The sequence below is a fragment of the Pseudophryne corroboree genome, chromosome 12, assembly GCF_028390025.1.
Source record: "Pseudophryne corroboree isolate aPseCor3 chromosome 12, aPseCor3.hap2, whole genome shotgun sequence".
In the NCBI taxonomy this organism is placed as follows: Eukaryota; Metazoa; Chordata; class Amphibia; order Anura; family Myobatrachidae; genus Pseudophryne; species Pseudophryne corroboree.
Window position 1 is genome coordinate 143,710,574 of NC_086455.1, and position 22,292 is coordinate 143,732,865.

General features: G+C 45.7%; 1 protein-coding gene across 22 annotated transcripts in view; it reads left to right on the forward strand.

Annotated features, from left to right (window-relative positions):
• The window catches only part of GPHN (gephyrin), a 615,912-nt gene that overhangs the window by 358,754 nt on the left and 234,866 nt on the right, over nt 1-22,292 (forward strand). For 14 of the 22 annotated variants that reach the window (XM_063948135.1, XM_063948129.1, XM_063948127.1 and 11 more), the window contains 2 exons: nt 14,045-14,134; nt 17,430-17,525. The exons of 7 other annotated variants lie outside the window; for them this stretch is intronic. In XM_063948135.1, the coding sequence (XP_063804205.1) occupies nt 14,045-14,134; nt 17,430-17,525 (186 nt within the window). The remainder of the gene's footprint in view (nt 1-14,044; nt 14,135-17,429; nt 17,526-22,292) is intronic. One more of the 22 variants, XM_063948134.1, reaches the window with a different exon arrangement.

A 22,292-nucleotide genomic window follows, 5' to 3' on the forward strand; every position in this document is an offset into this window, starting at 1 on the left:
TTTTCTTTTCCTGGCTACTCCAGTGGCGTCTTCCTTCCCAGGGGTCATGTGACCGTTACTTCCTGGTCAGACTTCAATTCTCTGGGGTTCCGATAAGCATTTCTCCACTACACCTAACCCTAATTCCTACCACTAACCCTCCCTCTAATTCCTAACCCTAACTGCTCCATCACACGCACAAAGCCTAACCATAACCTCCCCCTAATGTCGACATTTTGACAGTTTTGTCATTTCCCTAGTTGACATTCTGAGAATGTTGACATGTGGCCTTTTGACATTATGACTGCATCCCTAGAATCAATGCTATTTGTTACTGGGTGAGCCAGTAGAAGTAGATTTCTCCTGAAATCTAATGTGGGCTTTTCATATGTATAGTTATGTCATTTTGGACCAGAGACTAGTATATGCCAGTATTTTCTGTAACCTTCATATCCTTACTGTAATACCCATTTCAGACATAGGGCCCGGGAATTTCCCTGCTTCAGACCCAGGATTTTCACCTCTGAAAAATCCCGGGTTTTTGCTGGGACCCCCATTCACACTAAACCTGAGACCTGGGAAATTCCCGGGGCGACCCCTTTCAGACATAAGCCTGGTCTGCCCTGACAGCCAGGTCAGACCAGGCTACTCTCATGTCACATGTCTTATATACACACACACAGACGTCACACTCGTATATTTACACACGTCTTACACATACACATGTCACACTCAAACACACATACATTTAATATATACACACACATGCCAAATTCATATATACACACACACACTCATTCACACACACTCATTCACACACACTCTCTCACTCACTCCAACAGGCCTTTTGGCTGCGCCGGCTGCTTCAGCTACTCACAGCAGCACGGACTACAGCAGCCGGCGCACGCCCCGTCTTCACTCCGGCCTCCTCCAGGCAGCCCCGCCAATCAGGTGCGACCTGGGAGCAAATTCCCGGGTCACACCTTTCAGACCTAATCCGGGTTGCAGGGTTGGCGACCCGGATCACGTTCCCAGGTCGGTGCCTTTCAGACATACCAAATTCCCGGGTTGATGCGCGTTCATGTGCAAAATCCTGGGAATTTAGAGCATGTCTGTAAGGGGTATAAGTAGTATTTAATTTAGCACACACATTTTCACAGTAGTGACTGCATTTCTTAAGGAAACTTCACTAAAAGCAAATGTAAACTCCTGTTAATATCTGTTGTTTTTTAGAGCTTTTTTTTTTATAAACAATATAATAACACAGCAACATAATAGCAGTTGCCAGAATGGTAACAAAAAAATAAACAATTATACAAATTAGCAAATAGAGATTGTTGGGTAGAAATCCCATCTCAGTAGAAAACAACAAAAACTGTAGGTTTTATGCCAGAGTCTTAAATGTATATCTAGCAGTGGCAAGGAGAATGCAAAAGTAAGGGGGGTAATATAGCGATGGAGGGGGAGGTAGGAGAATAGAGTCCGAAACTGGAACCCGTGCCACTTTGCTTGTTGGAAGGCAAGAAAACACAACAGACAGCTACGCTAGGATGTAAACACATAATAATGTATTTGCAGTAAAAGTTTTGAGAATCTCCAATAAAGATCATTTTTAATTAACACTTTAGTAAATATAGACTTTAGCCTAGGCTTTATTGCTAATTTATAACGAATTATGGGGCAGATGTATGACGCTTGGAGAAGGCATAAAGAAGTGATAAAGCAGTGATAAATACAAGGTGATAACGCACCAGCCAATCAGCTCATAGCTTTCAATTTACGTATTGGAGCTTATTGGCTGGTGCGTTATCACCTTGAATTTATCACTGCTTTATCACTTCTTTATCACTTCTTTATCCCTTCTCCAGGCTTAATACATCTGCCCCTATGTTTTTACCAAACTAATTTGAAAAATCAAGCATAGATCGTAAAGCCTGCGTACAGACAGTAAAGCCTGAGTGCAGACAGCGGATCCGGAGTACATATTAAAAACATATGACTATTGATAAACTAAAGTTGCAATCCTCCACTGCTCGCTTTCTGGCTTGTGGACCTTGGTATATTGACTCTCCTGGGAAATGTTAACGCTGGGTGTTGGAACACAGGTTAAATTAATTTGTTTTGTGGGAGCCAAAACGTAATGGGCTCCCATCAGTACAATTCAATTGTTTCCCCCCTTGAATTTGCATGTCGTGTGTGCACATCCATTAGTACCAGGTTTAGCCATGTAAAGCGGATAAACCTGTCTAAAGTTCTGGTTAGGCCACCCAAAATTCACACACTTCAAATCGCACCTCAGGAGGCTGTGAGCTTAAATGTGTCCCCACGCTGCAGGTGTACTCGAACAAGCAACAATTGAATTGCTCCGTTTGGCGCCATCTAGTGGCAACAATTGAATTCCCCTCACAGTGAGGTCAGATAAGAATGCAGTCTATATTGGAACTGCTTTTCCCTGCAGTTCCCCGTGGGATATTTACATACACTGTCTACCAGTAGCTAATAATCCAAAATTCAAATGCTGTAGGTCACTGTATGACATTAATAGACCTTGGGGATTTATAAAGGCATATTTTTTTTTAGAGACCCCTACCAAGATGTTATGCTTCATACGAGTTTTTAACAGTTTTATGAACTGAAGATAAAATCACACGTTTATCCAAGAAGTAGTTTTGGGTCATTTAGACATAATTGTGTAGTCTTAGTATTAATCGGACCCAGCGTTAGTTAAATTATCTGTATCCGTCACAAACTCCACAATTGAATAAGCACTTAGAATCATTTAATGTATTCAAAAGGATTAGGAACCGGCACAAATGCTCAGCACTCCCCAAATGATGCCGACAAAGCGGGTGACCCGATTAGTACTGTAGGACACGTAAGCCAACGCTGTGTTGCACTTACAGTACACCTATCATTGCAGTTCCCTTATTTTACATAATAACTCAGCAATGGTTCAGGCCTTGCAGGTCACTGACTTACTTTCGTTGTATTAATCGCTTACTGGGACTGATGAAGAGTTGGCTCCAATTTTAAACCAATTAAAAAGCCACAGTTGTGTATATTTGCCTAGCTGCAACTATAGCAGTATACACAGGGAAACGGAGAGGGGTGTGGGGCTGCTACATATTACCCCGGTTAGCTGGGGAGGCTGCACACATTTGTAGCAATGGTCAATACCCACAAGATTGTCCGTTCCCCACTCTAACACCGGAGCCTTCCTGAGGTCTCGGTGGCCCTGGAGATCTGTTCAGGTCTGCACCAGCAGCATATGTACCTGATTTATGACCGGTATACTGTATGCTACAGCTATTTCTTTTATTTGCAAACGGCACATATACACTTTTTTTTTTTTTTTTTTGAAGAAAATAACCATTTTCCTAAACACGCATATAAAATGATAATCTATGATGAGTTACAGTACTGCGGAAAAATGCTGCAAAGTGAGAATGCTTTAAAAAATAGAAGTGTTAATAGTTTATTTTATCAATTAATAAAATGCAAAGTGAATGAACAGAAGAAAAATCTAAATAAATGCTATATATTCTGTGACCACCCTTTGCCTTCAAAACAGCATCAGTTCTTCTAGGTACACTTGCACACAGTTTTTGAAGGAGCTCGGCAGGGAGGTTGTTTGAAACATCCTGGAGAATTAACCACAGATCTTCTGTGGATGTGTTTTGCTCAAATCCTTCTGTCTCTTCATATAATTCCAGACAGACTCAATGATGTTGAGATCAGGGCTCTGTGTGGGGCATATCATAACTTCCAGGACTCCTTGTTCTTCTTTATGCTGAAGATAGTCTTAATGACACTGCCTGCATGCTTGTCCTGCTGCAGAATACATTTGGTGCCAATTAGACGCTTCCCTGATGGCATAATGGCCTGCTTGTATTTCTCGGCATTGAGAACAATAAAAATAAACTATTAACACTTCTATTTTTGGAAGCATTCCAAAGGCCCGTACACACTGGGCGATATATCGGCCCTTCTCTTGAACGGCCGATATATCGCGGGTCCGTCGGCCAGTGTGTACGGCCGATACGTCTGTGAACTCTGTCGTTCACAGACGTATCGCGTCGGCCCCGCAGCACAGCCGACGGCCAATATATCTACCGATATATTGGCGCGTCGCTGTGTGTGTACAGCGGTCGGCCGACCGCCCGTACACATGCTGCGGCGGCCGGCGGTGATTGACAGCTGAACTGGGCGGGCATGTGTACACGCCCACCCAGTTCATGACGTCAGTCCCCAACAGATCGGGTAGTGTGTATGCTCAACACACTGCCCGATCCGTCCATAGATATATCTGCCGATCAATTGATCTGCAGATATATCTACTAGTGTGTACCCACCTTAACTTTATAGCCTTTTTTCTACACCTGCCTAAAACTTGTGCACACTACTGTAGTACTAATCAGCTTCAACTGTGCATTGGGAATCAGCCAATCACAAGGTGTTTCCCTATAGCTGGCGACCCTCTCCATCACCATCCGCTGTTTGCACCTGCCTTTGACCATCCAGTATTACAGCTTTCTCTAGTGTATGTATGTATATATCGCGGTCTGTATGCGTTCGCTTATTAACACAAATTTCCATCCAGTTTTTATAAACACAGATTGGCGCAAAAACCAGAATCACGCAAATACGCTTACCCGTGTGTTCATATTTTTCTGGGAATGCACATATTGATGTCTCGTAAGACATGGTAACCTACTTGGGGGTATATGCAATTGCGGTCGAATTCCCGAAAATGTCGAAAAACGGGACATTTTCGCCAAAAATTTTTTTTCGACAATTCAATTCAGTACTTTCGGTCAAAAAAACGGAATTTCCAGATTCGACTTTTTGAAATTCGACATTTGTCAAATTCGACATTTCTGCAATGGTACAAATGCTGCAATTCGACAAAAGTATATTCAATTGAAGTTTGGAAATTCGACAACAGTTCTTTTAGACAGTAAATTCGTTATTTTCAATCCGCCACACTTTGGTGGCGGAATCTAATAAAAAAGATTTAAAACATGTTTTTTTTGGTGTTTTTTTTATTGGTAATAGCATATCTATTTATATTAGAAGGGATTAGGTACTTGGTTTGTCTTTTTTGGAGGCACAAGTATTATTTATATATTTTTTTAAATATTTTTTTTTTTTTTTTTTAAATGGAATGGTAAAAATCTGGAAAAAAATTGCGTGGGGTCCCCCCTCCTAAGCATAACCAGCCTCGGGCTCTTCGAGCCGGTCCTGGTTCTAAAAATCCGGGGGGGAAAAATGACAGGGGTCTCCCGTATTTTTTGCACCAGCACCGGGCTCTGCGCCTGGTGCTGGTGCAAAAAATACGGGGGACAAAAAGAGTAGGGGTCCCCCGTATTTTTTACACCAGCATCGGGCTCCACTAGCTGGACAGATAATGCCACAGCCGGGGGTCACTTTTATACTGCGCCCTGCGGCCGTGGCATTAAATATCCAACTAGTCACCCCTGGCCGGGGTACCCTGGGGGAGTGGGGACCCCTTCAATCAAGGGGTCCCCCCCCCAGCCACCCAAGGGCCAGGGGTGAAGCCCGAGGCTGTCCCCCCCATCCAAGGGCTGCGGATGGGGGGCTGATAGCCTTGAGAAAATTGCAAGAATATTGTTTTTCCAGTAGTTCTACAAGTCCCAGCAAGCCTCCCCGCAAGCTGGTACTTGGAGAACCACAAGTACCAGCATGCGGGAGAAAAAAGGGCCCGCTGGTACCTGTAGTTCTACTGGGAAAAAAATACCCAAATAAAAACAGGACACGCACACCTTGAAAGTACAACTTTATTTCACACATGTCGACACACATACTTACCTATGTTGACACGACGTTCGGTCCACTTGTCCAAGTAGAATCCACGTGTACCTGTGAATAAAATTATACTCACCTCAATCCAGTGTCCGGATCTTTTAAAATAATCCTCGTACTTGGCACACAAAAAAAAACGAACACCCGGACCAAACGGACTGAAAGGGGTCCCATGTTTACACATGGCACCCCTTTCCCCGAATGCAGAGACCCCACGTGACTGCTGTCACAGAAAGGTCTCTTCAGCCAATCAGCGAGCGCAACGTCCTGGCACTCTGCTGATTGGCTATGCGCGTCTGAGCTGTCAGACAGCGCATCGCAAAGCCTCTCCATTATATTCAATGGTGGGAACTTTGTGGTCAGCGGTGAGGTCAGCGGCTGACCGCGGGTAACCCCACCGCTGACGGCAAAGTTCCCACCATTGAAACTCATGGAGGGAGCTGTGCGATGCGCTGTCTGCCAGCAGACGCGCATACAGCCAATCAGATGAGTGCCACGAAGTAGCGCTTCCTGATTGGCTGAAGGGACCTTTCTGTGACAGCAGTCACGTGGGGTCCCGGCATTCGTGGAAAGGGGTCCCATGTGTAAACATGGGACCCCTTTCAGTCCGTTTGGTCCGGGTGTTCGTTTTTTTTTTTTTTGCCAAGTACGAGGATTATTTTAAAAGATCCGGACACTGGATTGAGGTGAGTATAATTTTATTCACAGGTACACGTGGATTTTACTTGGACAAGTGGACCGAACGTCGTGTCAACATAGGTAAGTATGTGTGTGTGTCGACATGTGTGAAATAAAGTTGTACTTTCAAGGTGTGCGTGTCCTGTTTTTATTTGGGTATTTTTTTTCCAGTAGAACTACAGGTACCAGCGGGCCCGTTTTTCTCCCGCATGCTGGTACTTGTGGTTCTCCAAGTACCAGCTTGCGGGGGAGGCTTGCTGGGACTTGTAGTACTACTGGAAAAAACAATATTCTTTCAATTTTCTCAAGGCTATCAGCCCCCCATCCGCAGCCCTTGGATGGGGGGGACAGCCTCGGGCTTCACCCCTGGCCCTTGGGTGGCTGGGGGGGGACCCCTTGATTGAAGGGGTCCCCACCCCCCCAGGGTACCCCGGCCAGTGGTGACTAGTTGGATATTTAATGCCACGGCCGCAGGGCGCTGTATAAAAGTGACCCCCGGCTGTGGCATTATCTGTCCAGCTAGTGGAGCCCGATGCTGGTGTAAAAAATACGAGGGACCCCTACTCTTTTTGTCCCCCGTATTTTTTGCACCAGCACCAGGCGCAGAGCCCGGTGCTGGTTTTAAAAATACGGGGGATCCCCTGTCATTTTCCCCCCCCGGATTTTTAGAACCAGGACCGGCTCGAAGAGCCCGAGGCTGGTTATGCTTTGGAGGGGGGACCCCACGCAATTTTTTTTCGGGGTTTTTACCGTTTTTTCCGTTTTTTTAAAAATCGGATCAAAATCCGTAAATCGGCCGTTTTTCGACAGCGGGACTGTCGAATCCGTTTTTTATTGAATATGTTGAATTCCGGCACCCACTTGCCGGAATTCGACGGTCGAATTGTGTCGAATTAAAAACCGGGCGAAAAATTGCCGCGATTCGCCGCTAATTGCATATACCCCTTGGTGTAGTTATCACTATGTATCAGGTCTATATTGTAGTTTGCATTGCATTATTTTCATTTAAATGTACCGCTCCTTTAGCTGTAATTATATATGGTTCTAATCTTCACTTCTGCAATCTTAGAAATGTGCTCCTTTTTTGGTACATTTTATTTTTTTAATTCTCTTTATTTGTAAAGGTACAGGTAGATGGTAGACCAGAATAAAATAAGTGTCCATTCAAAAAAACATGTAACATCTTCAAATACGTAGCCATAAAGAATCGGTGATACCAGACAACACGGGCATTAAAAAATCGGTTAAGGTCGATACACTACCAACATTGTTTGTTTCTCTTACGTCCTAGAGGATACTGGGGTCTACATTAGTACCATGGGGTATAAACGGGTCCACTAGGAGCCATTGGCACTTTAAGAGTTTTAGAGTGTGGGCTGGCTCCTCCCTCTATTCCCCTCCCACCAGACTCAGTTTAGAAAATGTGCCCGGAGGAGCCTGTCAGAGCTAGGGGAGCTCTCCTGAGTTTTCCTAGTAAAATGTTGTTTTAGAGTTTTTTGTTTTACAGGGAGGCTGCTGGCAACAGCCTCCCTGCAGCGAGGGAATGAGGGGGGGAGCAGTGTCCGCCCTGCGGGGTCTGAGCCACTGTCTCCGCTGACTGAACACTGAGCTCCAGAGGGGTCTGATCGTTCTCCGCCACAGGGGACCGCTCACCCCAGCAGCATGCCGCCACCCCCTTGCAGAGCTGAAGAATCTGTGGCAAGTGAGACACCGACCCCCCTAGCAAGCGGGGGGTCGGTGTAAAGATGGCGGCAACAGGGTAGGAGCGCAGTATTAACTGCGCTCCGGGGATAGCTCAGCGGTACATGGTGTGGCGCTGTGAGGGGCGCCCTGAGCCAGTGCTACACCCTACACTGGTCCAGAAGCCTGTCAAGGTCCCAGGATCTCAGCCAGCACTAAATCCTCAGGCCAGTATAAAGCAGAAGAAGAGCGGGAAGACAGCACCATTTTGGGGGCGGAGCTTCTCAGAACGGACCCAGCAGCGTTTCAGCGACATTTTCCTGCCTGCACAGCGCTGACCAGGAAAGAAGGTCCCTCCACAGCAACTCCAGCTATCTGTAAACGGTACCGGGGGGTTGTAGAAAGGGGGGGGGGAGGGGGGCTGCAATACGACTGTGTATCCTATTAAGGTGCACAGTCAGCGCTGACAAGGGGTCTCCCTTTGGTAAAAGCGCTGTGTGTGGGTTGGCTCCAATCTCTGTCTCTCTCTTGCCATTCTTGGGGGGGAAACTGTCTGCCCTCACCTGTGTGTGTGTGTGTGTGTGTGTGTGTGTGTGTGTAGTGTTTGGTGGTCTTCTTTAGCTATGTCCAGGGACACTGTGTCATATGCTGCGGAGGATATGCCCTCACAGGATGATCCCATTCCATGTAATCAGGTTAGCACTGGTTTAGCACAGATTCCAGCAAGGGAACTTGAATGGTTTTCCTCTATCAAATCTTGGATTAGTCAGATTTCTGACAGAGTTGCGAGTAATGAGTCTGCAACCCAGGTATTACAGAACTCCTTGGCAGTATGGCCCAATTTGGGTACCTCAGGAAACCCCGCTACATGCCCCCAAAAACGTTCGTTTGTTAACATCACGCAAGATGACACGGATACCGATTCTGATACCACAGACGGTAATGGGGATGCGTTGCGGGGGTCTGCCTCTCTTGCAAAGGGGGTGCAGTTAATGATAGAGGCTATCAGGGATGTGTTAAATATAAATGATACCACACCTGAGCAGGTTGAGGAGGCTTTTTTCACTGAAAATAAGAAGGCCTCGCTAACCTTACCTGCGTCAAAGGAATTGAATGCTATATTTGAGAAAGCATGGGAAAACCCGGAGAAAAAATTCCAGATCCCTAAAAGGGTCCAGGTGGCATTTCCTTTCCCTGAGGAGGATAGGAAAAAATGAGAAAACCCGCCTAATGTTGACGCATCTGTGTCCAGACTCTCAAAAAAGGTGGTTTTACCTGTTCCAGGATCTACCGCCTTAAAGGAGCCGGCTGATAGAAAAAATTATAATACACTTAAATCAATGTACACTGCTTCAGGGGCCATATTACGTCCCACTATTGCTAGTGCATGGATTGCAAGGGCTATAGTAAAGTGGTCGGCTACCTTAGTAGAGGATTTGGATACGATGGATAGAGGGGATGTTGAATTGTTTTTGCGTAACATTCACGATTCAGCCGGTTTTATGGTAGAATCCATGAAAGACCTGGATTCCATGGCTGCAGGAAAATCTTCAATGTCTGTTTCAGCTCGTCGGGGACTGTGGCTGCGCCAGTGGTCTGCCGACGTGGAATCCAGAAAAAGTGTGGAGTCCCTACCCTACACAGGTCAGGCTCTCTTTGGGGAAGCTTTGGATGTGTGGATATCCACGGCTACAGCGAGTTAGTCTCCGTTTCTTCCCTCAGCTGCTCCTGCTCCCAAGAAATACTTCTCTTCATAAGCATCTCAGTCCTTTCGGCCTATCAAGCCTAGAAAGGCCAAACCGTCCAGTGGCGGATTTAGGGGGGGGGGCACCAAGGCACGTGCCCCCCCTGTCATTTTTAGTTGATTTTTGTATTTTTATTATATTTTGTGCACTGATTTAGTGCAGACTGACATGCGGACGAGCGTCCGCATGTCAGTCTGCGGTCTCGTTTCCTCCCCTGCTGTTAGGAGGGACACGGAGGGCACAGTGCACGCCTCCCTGTGTCCCTCCTGGGTCTCCGGCGGACGCGGGTCTCATAAAGGAAGTGCCGTTCGTGAGCACTTCCTTTATTAGAGTGACCCGCGGCCGCCGGAGACACAGGAGGGACACAGGGAGGCGTGCACTGTGCCCTCCGTGTCCCTCCTAACAGCAGGGGAGCGGGGGGAGCGGCGGCGGAGGAAGCGGGGGGGGACGCACTGAGGGGGCATATCTGGCACTGGGGGGGGAATATCTGGCACTGGGGGCATATTTGGCAGGGAGGGGGGGGAGAATATCTGGCACTGGGGACATATATGGCACTGGGGGGAATATCTGGCACTGGGGGCATATATGGCACTGGGGGGGGGAATATCTGGCACTGGGGGCATATGTGGCACTGGGGGGGGGGAATATCTGGCACTGGGGGCATATGTGGCACTGGGGGGGAATATCTGGCACTGGGGCATATGTGGCACTGGGGGCATATATAGCACTGGGGAGGGGATATCTGGCACTGGGGGCATATGTGGCACTGTCGGGGAATATCTGGCACTGGGGACATATGTGGCACTGGGAGCACAGCCCTAGCAACAAGGACTACCTCCTAGCAACGAGCATGACACCCAGTGCATGAAACCCCTGGCAACGAGCATGACACCCAGTGCATGAAACCCCTGGCAACGAGCATGACACCCAGTGCATGAAACCCCTGGCAACGAGCATGACACCCTGAGCATGAAAACCCCTGGCACCGTGCATGGAACCAAGAGCATGAAACCCCTGGCAAGGAGCATGACACCCAGTGCATGAAACCCCTGACAACGAGCAGGTATTTGAAAAGTAATTAGAAGCCTTACTGTAGGACTTAATGTGTAATGGGCATTACGGTGTGTGGCATAATGTATCACGGACATTGCGGTGTGTGTCATAATGTGTCACATGCATTACGGTGTATGGTATACTATATCGTTGGCATTGTGATATGTGGTATAATGTCTCAGGGTCATTGCAGTGTGTGGCATAATGTATCACGGACATTGCGGTGTGTGTCATAATGTGTCAGGCATTACGGTGTGTGGTATACTATATCACGGGCATTGTGGTATGTGGTATAATGTCTCAGGGTCATTGCAGTGTGGCATAATATATAACGGGCATTGCGGTGTGTGGCATAGGGTATAACGGGCATTGCGGTATGTGTCACAGGCATTACGGTGTATGGTATACTATATCACGGGCATTGTGGTATAATGTCTCAAGGTCATTGCAGTGTGTGGCATAATGTGTCACAGGCATTGTATGTGCTATAATGTATCGGGCATTGCAGTGTGTGGTATAATGTATCACGGACATTGCAGTGTGTGTCATAATGTGTCACAGACATTGTATGTGCTATAATGTATCAGGGGCAGTGCAGTGTGTAGCATAATGTATAACGGGCATTGCAATTCCTGTCATAATGTGTCACAGGCATTATAGTGTGTGGCATAATGTGTCGGGGGCATTACGGTGTGTGGCATAATGTGTCGGGGGCATTACGGTGTGTGCATACTGTGTCATGTGCATTATTGTGTGTGGCATAATGTCTAAGGGCCATTGCAGTATGTGGCATAATGTATACTGGGCATTACTATAAGGAGGAAAAATGACAAATAATGTAAGGGGCATGAATCAGGATTATTTTTCTTTCCTGTGGTGGCCAACGTCTGGGCGTGCAGGTTGCAAAACTGGGGTATAAGGTAGTCTTTTCCTGCAATACCACGCCCATTCCAACGAAGCCACGCCCATTCCAACGAAGCCACGCCCCTTATGGTGCCCCCCCCCCTGTATTTTTTTTCTGGATCCGCCCCTGAAACCGTCCAATACCTTCTTTAGGGGAGGTCGAGTTAAATCCAAGAAACCTGCTGCTGCAGGTTCCCAGGAACAAAAGCCTGCTTCAGGTACGCCAAAGTCCTCCGCATGACGGTGGACCGCGCAGCCTGGAGGTGGGGCCAGTGGGGGCGAGACTCAGACAGTTCAGTCACGTCTGGGTATCGTCCGGCCTGGATCCCTGGGTGAGAGATATTGTGTCCCAGGGATACAGGCTGAAATTTCAAAATCTCCCTCTTCACCAATTTTTCAAATCAGACTTGCCAGTTCTACTGGCAGACAGAACTGTACTACAGGAAGCTGTCCAGAAGTTGGTGGAGGCACAGTTCATTGTACCAGTTCCTCCTCATTTACAAACCACAGGTTACTATTCAAACCTTTTCGTGGTACCGAAACCGGATGGTTCGGTCAGGCCCATTCTGAACCTAAAATCACTGAACCCCTTTCTAAAGTAGTTCAAGTTCAAGATGGAGTCTCTCAGGGCGGTGATATGAGGTCTGAAATAGAGGGAATTCCTGGTATCCCTGGATATCAAGGATGCTTACCTCCACATTCCGATTTGGCTGCCGCATCAGGCTTATCTCCGTTTCGCATTATTGGACTGTCATTTCCAGTTCCAGGCCCTGCCATTCGGCCTCTCAACAGCACCAAGGATGTTCACTAAGGTGATGGCAGAGATGATGGTTCTCCTCCCCCAAACAAGGGGTGAACATCATTCCATGTCTGGATGATCTGCTGATAAAGGCTTCGTCCAAGGAGAAGCTGCTGCAGTCCATTGTTCTCACAACGCACCTACTCAGAGTCCACGGTTGGATTCTGAATCTCCCAAAGTCACATTTGGAACCGACCCAGAGTTTGTCTTTTCTGGGGCTGATCCTCGACACAGAAGTGCAGAGGGTGTTTCTTCCGCAGGAAGTTGGTGATACAAACAATGGTCTGGGATGTCCTGAAGCCAGCCCGGGTGTCAGTTCATCACTGCATTCGCCTTTTGGGAAAGATGGTAGCCTCTTACAGGCTCTCCAATATGGGAGGTTCCATGCTCGGGCCTTCCAACTGGATCTCCTGGACAAGTGGTCAGGATCTCATCTCCACATGCACCAGAGGATTCGTCTGTCACTAAAGGCCAGGATTTCACTCCTCTGGTGGCTCCAATTGCCTCACCTTCTGGAGGGCCGCATGTTCGAGATTCAGGACTGGGTCCTTCTAACCACGGATGCGGGCCTTCAGGGCTGGGGCGCAGTCACTCAGAGGGAAACATTCCAAGGAAGGTGGTCAAGTCTGGAAGCCGGCCTGCCCATCGACATCCTGGAACAGTTTCTAGACTGGCACAGTTTCTAGACTGAGTCTGGTGGGAGGGGCATAGAGGGAGGAGCCAGCCCAAACTCTTAAAGTGCCAATGGCTCCTAGTGGACCCCATGGTACTAATGTAGACCCCAGCATTATCTACGGACTACGAGAAAAGGATTTACCGGTAGGTAACCAAAATCCTATTTTTACACAAAATACAGTAAACAAAAATGCATTTTAAAAATACAAAAGTAAATAAAATAGGAAAGAAAAAAAAATTTGATTGGAGGGGGAGACAGGAGAGGGGGAACACCAAGCACCGGGGTCATGAAAGCATCATCCATAAAAGAGAAAAGCAAATACATGGACAAGTAGACCCTCTGGGTTGATAGTAAAAAGTAAAAAAAAAATGCCTAATAACGGAAATAAAATGTATTCAAGGCTCGGTATATGACTATTATAATGAGAAGGAGTCCACACATGAAATTTGGGGATTTTAGATCTGCTCTGCAGGGGAGGCTGCCAACAGGGAATTTATTTTATTTAATTTTTATGATTTAAAGTTCCACTAATTTATGATGGTTTTTAATTTCTCCCTGTATGTATGAAAGCATCCTCATCCTTTTCAGTATTGAGCAGCAGTTTTGCTTTGGAAAGTTTCCATGCCTGTGAATTAAATGATACTGCATGTATATTTCCATGTTGTGTTGCGATCCTATATACCCAGTTCTTTGTATGTTGTTCATTAGACCCATCCGCCCATCACCCGCCATGCTGAAGTTCACAAGATCCCAGAACACAGTTGTTCCCATCATGCTTCCATCAGTGCTGCAGCAATGGTAAGAACCAATGCGTGTCTACATTCACCCTTCACTGCCATCTAGACTTTTATAATGCATTCTGGCTCATTGCTATTGCTTTAACGAATTCTTAAAGCATGCAGACATCCCTTCCATTATAATATCCTACACAGTAGGTAATTCTAGAATTATACGGGTGCCAGACACAGCACAGATAACACCTACAGCAACTTTATCTTATAAAGATGACAGGGCTGGTACATGCACCACGATCTAACCAGTAGAATGTGGTCAGGATGTTCTGATCCTTGTGTACTAGCTGATGTGTTGCTGACGGTGTCTAATGATTTAATTTCTTTTAAATGGCCAGTGAAATGCTTTTTTATCTAATGTCAATCACATCTTGTAACGTGAACACATGGGGCCGGATTTGATGGCTTGCGGGATATCCGGAGCTCCGAGACTCCGGACGAACTCGTACGTTTTTTTTTTAAAGCAGCAAACGTTTGCAAGGCAAAACCTGGTTGGTTTTGCCTTGTAAACGTTTGCTGCTTTTAAAAAACGTACGAGTTCGGCCGGAGTCTCGGAGCTCCGGACGTCCCACAAGCCATCACATCCGGCCCCATAATCTTTAAAAGTATTATGTTTTTCGACATGATTTAGCATTGCAACAGTGCTGAATGTCCTCATACACCTAGGGGAATATTTCCTAAAATGTGGATTTTTAAAAGTAGAGATGTTGCCCATAGCAACCAATCAGATTCTAGCTGTTATCTTCTATAAGGCACTAGAAAAATATGTAGAATCTGATTGTTTGCTAAAATCCAGCACTTTAGTAAATGTACCCCTTAGCCTCAGTAAGCCATGCGGCATGAGACACCTGGGGCGATCAGTTGTGCTCAGCATCTTTTTTTGCATCTTTTTCACGTGAATGTGCATCTTAATCGCAATCCAACAACACTGCTACATGACACTGCACTGATTCATTTCATACGCGGCACTTGTATATCTGTGTGCAACTGAGTCTGAATCTGTATAGGAATCACAACTGAAAAAAGTCTTGCCCGCTGCATGGTAGCAATTCATGTACAGGTTGAGACTTAGTCACACACAGATATACAAGTCTTGCATACAGTATCAAGTTAATCAGTGCAGTCTCATGAAGCAGTGTTGTTGCATTGTGATTAAGATGTACATTTGCGTGAAGAAGATACACGCGGCCTGGCGCGCTGAGAAAGGATGTTTTGTGCGACTGCAGCTATAGTGTGTGAGGACACATGTATCAGTAATGTGTACATGGTCTCAAGTCCTTCCCTTGTCCTAGAAAATGCAACAATTAAACCCTGGGAAGGCCTGAATTTGGACAGATTAAGGATGTTCTGTCACTGTATTATTTTGATATAAAGCAGAGGTTCTCAAATGCAGTCTTCAAGGCACCCCAACAGTCCAGGTTTTAAGTATATCCATGCTTGGCCACAGGTGACTTAATTAGCACCTCAGCCAATTTGATTTAACCATCTAAGCCATGGATATACCTAAAACCTGAACCATTGGTGTTCCTTGAGGACCGCGTTTGAGAACCTCTCATTTAAAGTTAGAAATGTGGAACACAATGTTACTAAAATGTTCTTGAGACAACAGAAATCTATATATAGAGACTAAGCGTGACATGAAAGTGCATGGGTGTTCCTATGTTTCAGCAGCCTCCTGCCTGCCATGTTATCACCATGTGGAATCCCATCTCACTGGATAATCTCTGCATTGTATGTGCAAGTTCAGATTGCATTTAACCGTGCAGCCTCAGAGAAAACATTATATATATATGTGTGTATATATATATATATATATATATATATATATATATGTTATGAGTCCAAGAATCATGTCCGTTCCTATGTATTCTTGTGCTGTTCTGACAAGGATTTGTACACTACTTGCATGGATGTTTGTGTAGATGTAACTGGTACATGATTAGTAAATATTGCTACCTCGCCCTCTTAAGGATAGTCATATTTGGGATCTTTGAGTGCCCTAGGAGACAGGACCAAGAGCTTGGCTGGAAAGCTAGCCAGCTACTTATACTGAGAGCAGGGCAGCCATCCTGTACAAGCCTATTTGCATTTCTATTCGTGTATTGCATCCAGAGGTCATTCAGGACTCTGACCAGGTAGGGTCCCGCATAGTATACGTGGGTCTGGGACTGAGGGTCGACAGCACAAAGGTCGACACACCTTAGGTCGACGTCAATTTGTCGACACACCTTAGGTCGACATGGACAAAAGGTCGACAGGAACAAGGTCGACATGGAAAAAGGTCGACATGAGTTTTTTATGTTTTTTTTTTTTGGTGTCGTTTTCTTCGTAGAGTGACCGGGAACCCCAATTAGTGCACCGCGTCCCCTCGCATGGCTCGCTTCGCTCGCCATGCTTCGGGCATGGTGCCTTCGCTCCGCTACTGCTTCGCTCGGCACACTTTACCGTTCCAATCGTAGTCCACGTGGATCGTTAAGTATGAAAAGGTTCAAAAAAAAGAAAAAAATCGTGAAAAACTCATGTCGACCTTTTTCCATGTCGACCTTGTTCCTGTCGACCTTTTGTCCATGTCGACCTTTTGTCCATGTCGACCTAAGGTGTGTCGACCAATTGGTGTTGACCTAAGGTGTGTCGACCTTTGTGCTGTCGACCTGGAGTCCGGATACCGGATACGTCCCTAAAGCCAATGGCATGTTCCCAAAAGAGAGCCCTTCTGTGAAGTACTAGTCTCGGGGAAAGAGGGTGGGCAGTTTAGAAATATAATGATAAAAAGCTTGGACAGAGAAAAACTCTTGTAAAGTCATTGCTGCTGCCATAGGTATACAGTGCTCCCAGCTCTGATAAGAAGCGGTAGACACAGTGGCATGCTGGTTGCTACCTGTCCTCTACGGCATGGATAAACAGCCTGTGAGGCTAGTTACTCCAGTTCGGGGCTCAGAGAGGCTGAACGTTGACATGGTGATGCTCAGTGTTGCAGGACGGTGCTTCTGGGAAATCTCTGATAAAGGTTAAGCCCACTTTGTCCCTATTATAGTAGCTAAGCATGTCCCAGGTATATGGACCTGTATATGCATTTTCCATGCTGCATATTTACTTTTTTTTCTGTGCCCCAGGCTCCCCAATATCTGAATAACCTCTATTATATTACATCACATAATAATTGCTGTCAGATCTTAAGTTGCACGTCGGACCCATCCCAGAAACTATTTTTGCCATTTTCATGCTGTGTGATGTATTTTGCATGTATTGTGTTTTTCTTCTCTTATGCTCATGTCCATAGTTCATTGTGTGTTGTCCATCAGACTCATCCACCCTGTGCCAACCCTGCAGAAATCATGGCAAAAGGTCACATGCCCATTCCGGGTTCCCATCAATATGCAGCCAATGCAGTGGAGCTGGTAAGAGCCATTGAGTGTCGTGTAAAGGACTGCTAACGCTAAAACACAAATGAACTTACTGCTGTAAATAGTGACTAGTAACATTCCCAAATATATATGTAAATGTTGTAAGATCTGCTCGTGGGGGAAGATTTCTTGCTAATGCATCCTAGGCTTCCTGCTGTTACTGTAAGTCGTTTCTCAGTCGGACAGGACTGATAACTGAGAACAACAGCTCGCTCAGGGGCAGATGTATTAACCTGGAGAAGGCATAAGGAAGTGATAAACCAGTGATATGTGGGGGGATAAAGGCACCAGCCAATCAGCTCCAATATGTAAATTAACAGTTAGGATCTGATTGGCTGCTGCCTTTATCACCTTGCACATATCACTGGTTTGTCACTTCCTTATGCCTTCTCCAGGTTAATACATCTGCCCCTCAGAGCTGCATAGCAGTTCAAGTTCCTTCATAATATGGAAAACTTTTACATATACATTTGTGACCTATGTTACAGTGTTTATTATTATTAAAATCATTATTTTATCCCCCCCCCCCCAATACTTCTCTGCATGATCAGCCTGTTTATTTCATTGTTCTTTGACTTTTGTTTTGCTGTGCGTTGTTTGTTAACCAGGATGAATATGGACGCGTCACCGTCTTTCGTAGATTTATTTATTATTTGTATTTATTTTTGCTTTACTACATAGGACTTTATTTATGTAATTGAAAGAAAAAAGCATGGGGTTTCCTCAGGAGAAAGCATTTTACTCAGTACTCAGTACTCTGTGCTCTGTACTGGGCAATCCTCCTACAGCACACACAGCTGGTGAGCTTGGGGGCTTGAAGAAAGTCAGCCCTGGAGCAAAGCACAGTGCAGTCTGGCAGCTCCGCTTGATGGCAGGCTATAGTGACCTAGACGGCTCCTTCTACACTTAAAAGCTATACCGCTGTGGAGGCTGGAGGACGCCTGCCTGGGAATCAGCACAGCACGCTGAATAAAAAGTATGTTCCCTGTTTAAATGATTGCAGCACAAAGTGCATTGTTTTCTTAACTCTGATTGGATGGCTGCCTCTCCAATCATAATATGCTCCTTTCATGCATCCAGGGTGACGAGCCTGGAGCATGGACCATTATCTGAACAAGGGGGAAGTTTCTCCGAAACTGGTCCTGAGTTAGAGGTGGATGCTATTGCAGTAGTGATCGTGTCTTTTGCAGCAGGCGCTACTGCTTCTTTATGCTAATGCCACGGCAAATGGTCACACCGTCTGAGATTGCACCAGTCCTTTGTTGGTGCAGTCTCCCTCTGATTATGGACACTGGTGTCCTCCCGTACGGGAAAAACATACTGGTAGATAATTTGCTAGTGACGTACTTAAGCCTAGTGTGTATGTGTGTCCGTTTACTAGAGAATATACGCTGTAAGCTCCACTGGTAAGGAATAAATATTCTCTATAATGCACTGTTTAATATGTTATTATTATTATTATTATTATTATTATTATTATACTGTAATGTATGTACTTCCCTCACACCTAGACTGTCTGCCCTCTGTATAAATACGTATTTCTCTACAGGGCGACAGTATAGACTTTATCACTTATAATTCTACACATTTGCACTTTGCATCACTCTATTGCACATATGCAGACAATTTTCTGTTTAAACACTTGAAGCAGGCTTTTTTATTTTCAGCACACCGCTTTGATGAGCTCTGTCTTGTTGTGTCTTTTATGCTGTGCAGTAAGCATCCATATTTTCCTTTAAGATGCTGTTATAATCCACATTTCCTGCGTAGATCTCTTGCAAGCCAATTCTCCCACGTGTGACAGTTGTGGGGCAATTAACTCAGTAGAGGGGTGCAGTGTCTAAGACAGAGATTTTCAACCTTTTACAACTCGCGGCACACTGAACAAGATTTAAGTATTGCCAAGGCACACTCAAATATAACGGTGATGCATGGTGCAGTTGCGTTTCCTAGGATGTCATGTCGTAGCTTCTCCATAGGTAACGCCTGAGCCACATCTGAGAAAGCCAGAAGAGCCCAACACTGCCTGGGCCCAAAATTAAAACCGTCTCTGCAACCACTAAACCCACCAGTATCGATCGTTCCAGGGCCACAGTAGCGGCAAAACGCTGACGGGCCTGGCTCTGCTTCTATGGCGGCACACCTGGAGATTGCTCTTGGCACACTAGTGTGCCACGGCACAGTGGTTGAAAAACAATGGTCTAGGAGCTTAATCAGGGCTCACACACAGATTTTCAGGTAAATAAATGAAAGTAATTCTTTACTGGTAACAAATGAAACAACAACAAACAGCCTAGCCCCTGTGCTGGGCACTAAATCATTCCTTCAGCCTTCACTATACTGGGCAGTTCATCTGCATTACAGAGTCGCTCTTAAAAGTCTCAGTCCTGTCTCACAAGTACAGTAAGGCTTCTCCTCACCTTCTCAAAGTCCTCACTGCCTGTTGCAGGTTTGGACACGGCCTAGAAAATCCACGCTCAAGGCCCACTGGCCTGGCTTCTTCTCAGCAACCCCACCTGGGCTCCATCTCCACTGGGCAGCTTCTCTTGCCCTCCACAGTCTCTCCCAGACTGTATATTCTTGGCAGCAGCCTCACTGAGGCCCAGATTTATCAAGCATTGGAGAGTGATAAATTACCAGCCAGTCAGCTACTGTCATTTTTCAAACACAGCCTGTAACATGGCAGTTAGGAGCTGATTGGCTAGTACTTTGGGGTCTATTCATGAAGCAGTGAGAAGTGAGCCGGTGGAGAAGTTGCCCATGGCAACCAATCATCATTGAAGTAACATTTATAATTTGCATACTATACAATTGTATGGAGCAGCTGATTGGTTGCCATGGGCAACTTCTCCACTGACTCACTTCTCCACTCTTTTCACTGCTTCATGAATAGACCCCTTTATCACTGTGAAATGTAACAACACTCTCCAATACTTGATAAATCCGGGCCTGACTGGACTCCAGCAGTAGCCAATAGGGGTGGTCACACCTACCTGTTGTTCCCTGTGTGGGCGGATCCCTCCAACCCCACACAGAATCAGCTGCACAATCTTTGTGGATTTTGCCACACAATGTATATACTGCAGATAGATGATATGAGCAATGCCACAAAGAATGGTGCCACTATCTCATGCAGCAGCACATTCCTCTCTCCCCCTGTAGCAGCGCATTACCTCACTTCTGCAGCAACACATCAGTCTTCCCTGCTACTGTACCCCCCCCCCCCCCCCCTTCCTCCCCCAATTTGGATCCCACTACTGTAAGATCAGAACAGACGTTGTACCATTAGATTTAGGCTGTTTTTGTCTTGTTGGATTCAGACATGTAAATAAATGTGGACGTGTGCGCTTTGCATTGCAGAAATTGGCTTTAAAGTCTCAGTCTGGCTCTGATTAAGGGAATGACAAGAAATCATACAGAATTCTTTAGAATGCAACAGAAAGCAGACATTAGCATGCAATTGAATAACGATCTTTAGTTCATTTTCTTTTAGTTTTAAATAAAACCACTGCAGAATTAATTGTCTGAATATTTTGCCTTATACCATAATGCAGTCTATGATAACTTTAATAACTGTTGAAGTATGGAGCCATTAGGAAGATACGCTTCCCTGGGCTGTAAGCTGTGGCTCAGTCTTTACGTCGGAGTAGAACTAGAGCAGTATGCGGAAAAGTGCTTGGTGGCAATATTATGATTACATTATGGAGACTGAAGATGGCTGCTGATTTGATTGGCCTCTAGGCTGTCTGTCACAGACATGTCTATAGGTCAGAGTCTGATCCAATGAGGAATTCCCTCCCATTAGAAGACTTTGAGTTTCCAGAAATATCATTAGTTTGCTTGTTTCTCCTCACACAGCAAAGACAATCTACTCAGATGTACCCAGACCGTCAGTCATTTACAAGGCACAATGCGTGATTCCAGTGCTCTTAGTAGCATTAGACCTGTGTCGAGATTCCGCACTGGCATCGTAAAGTTGACATACTCACTGTGGACATAGGGGCTGATTCTGATTTGTGCACCTGGACAAATCATGTTGCACTGCAAGTGGTGGTAAAAAAAATTGTTAGTTTTACATGCAGGGTAAATACAGTCTGCTTTTACATGAAGCTCACACATGCTGGCCAGCCATTTTTTACACTGCACTTTAGATTTGCGTTCGGACACACCCCTCTCACTTCTACATCTCTCTGCACATATTACATCTACATTCAGCGGTTGGGAGCAGGTGTGCCAGAGGCGGGAAGAGGTGTTCGGCTGCAGGCTTTCCAGGCTACAGCTCTCCTGGACAAGTCAGCCTCCCCCTCGGGCCCTCCCCCCCTGTACATAGTGTAATAGAATAACAGTAGCTAGTGGTGGAGAAGGTAAGAGTGATCACCGATGTACTCAGATGCTGTGAGCCAGCATGATGACTCTAGAAACTGAGATCATATTACAGTAGTTCTTCAAAATCGTTCTGTGCTTGGTGTCATTATGGGGCAGATGTATTAACCTGGAGAAGGCATAAGGAAGTGATAAACCAGTGATATGTGCAAGGTGATAAATGCACCAGCCAATCAACTCCTAACTGTTAATTTACATATTGGAGCTGATTGGCTGGTGCCTTTATCACCTTGCACATATCACTGGTTTATCACTTCCTTATGCCTTCTCCAGGTTAATACATCCCCCCCATTATTATTCCTTGGCCCAACTTGCCATCTCCCACTGGCATCGCTAAAGTGCAGTCATCTCTACCTGCTGTCCCTTTATAAAAATAAC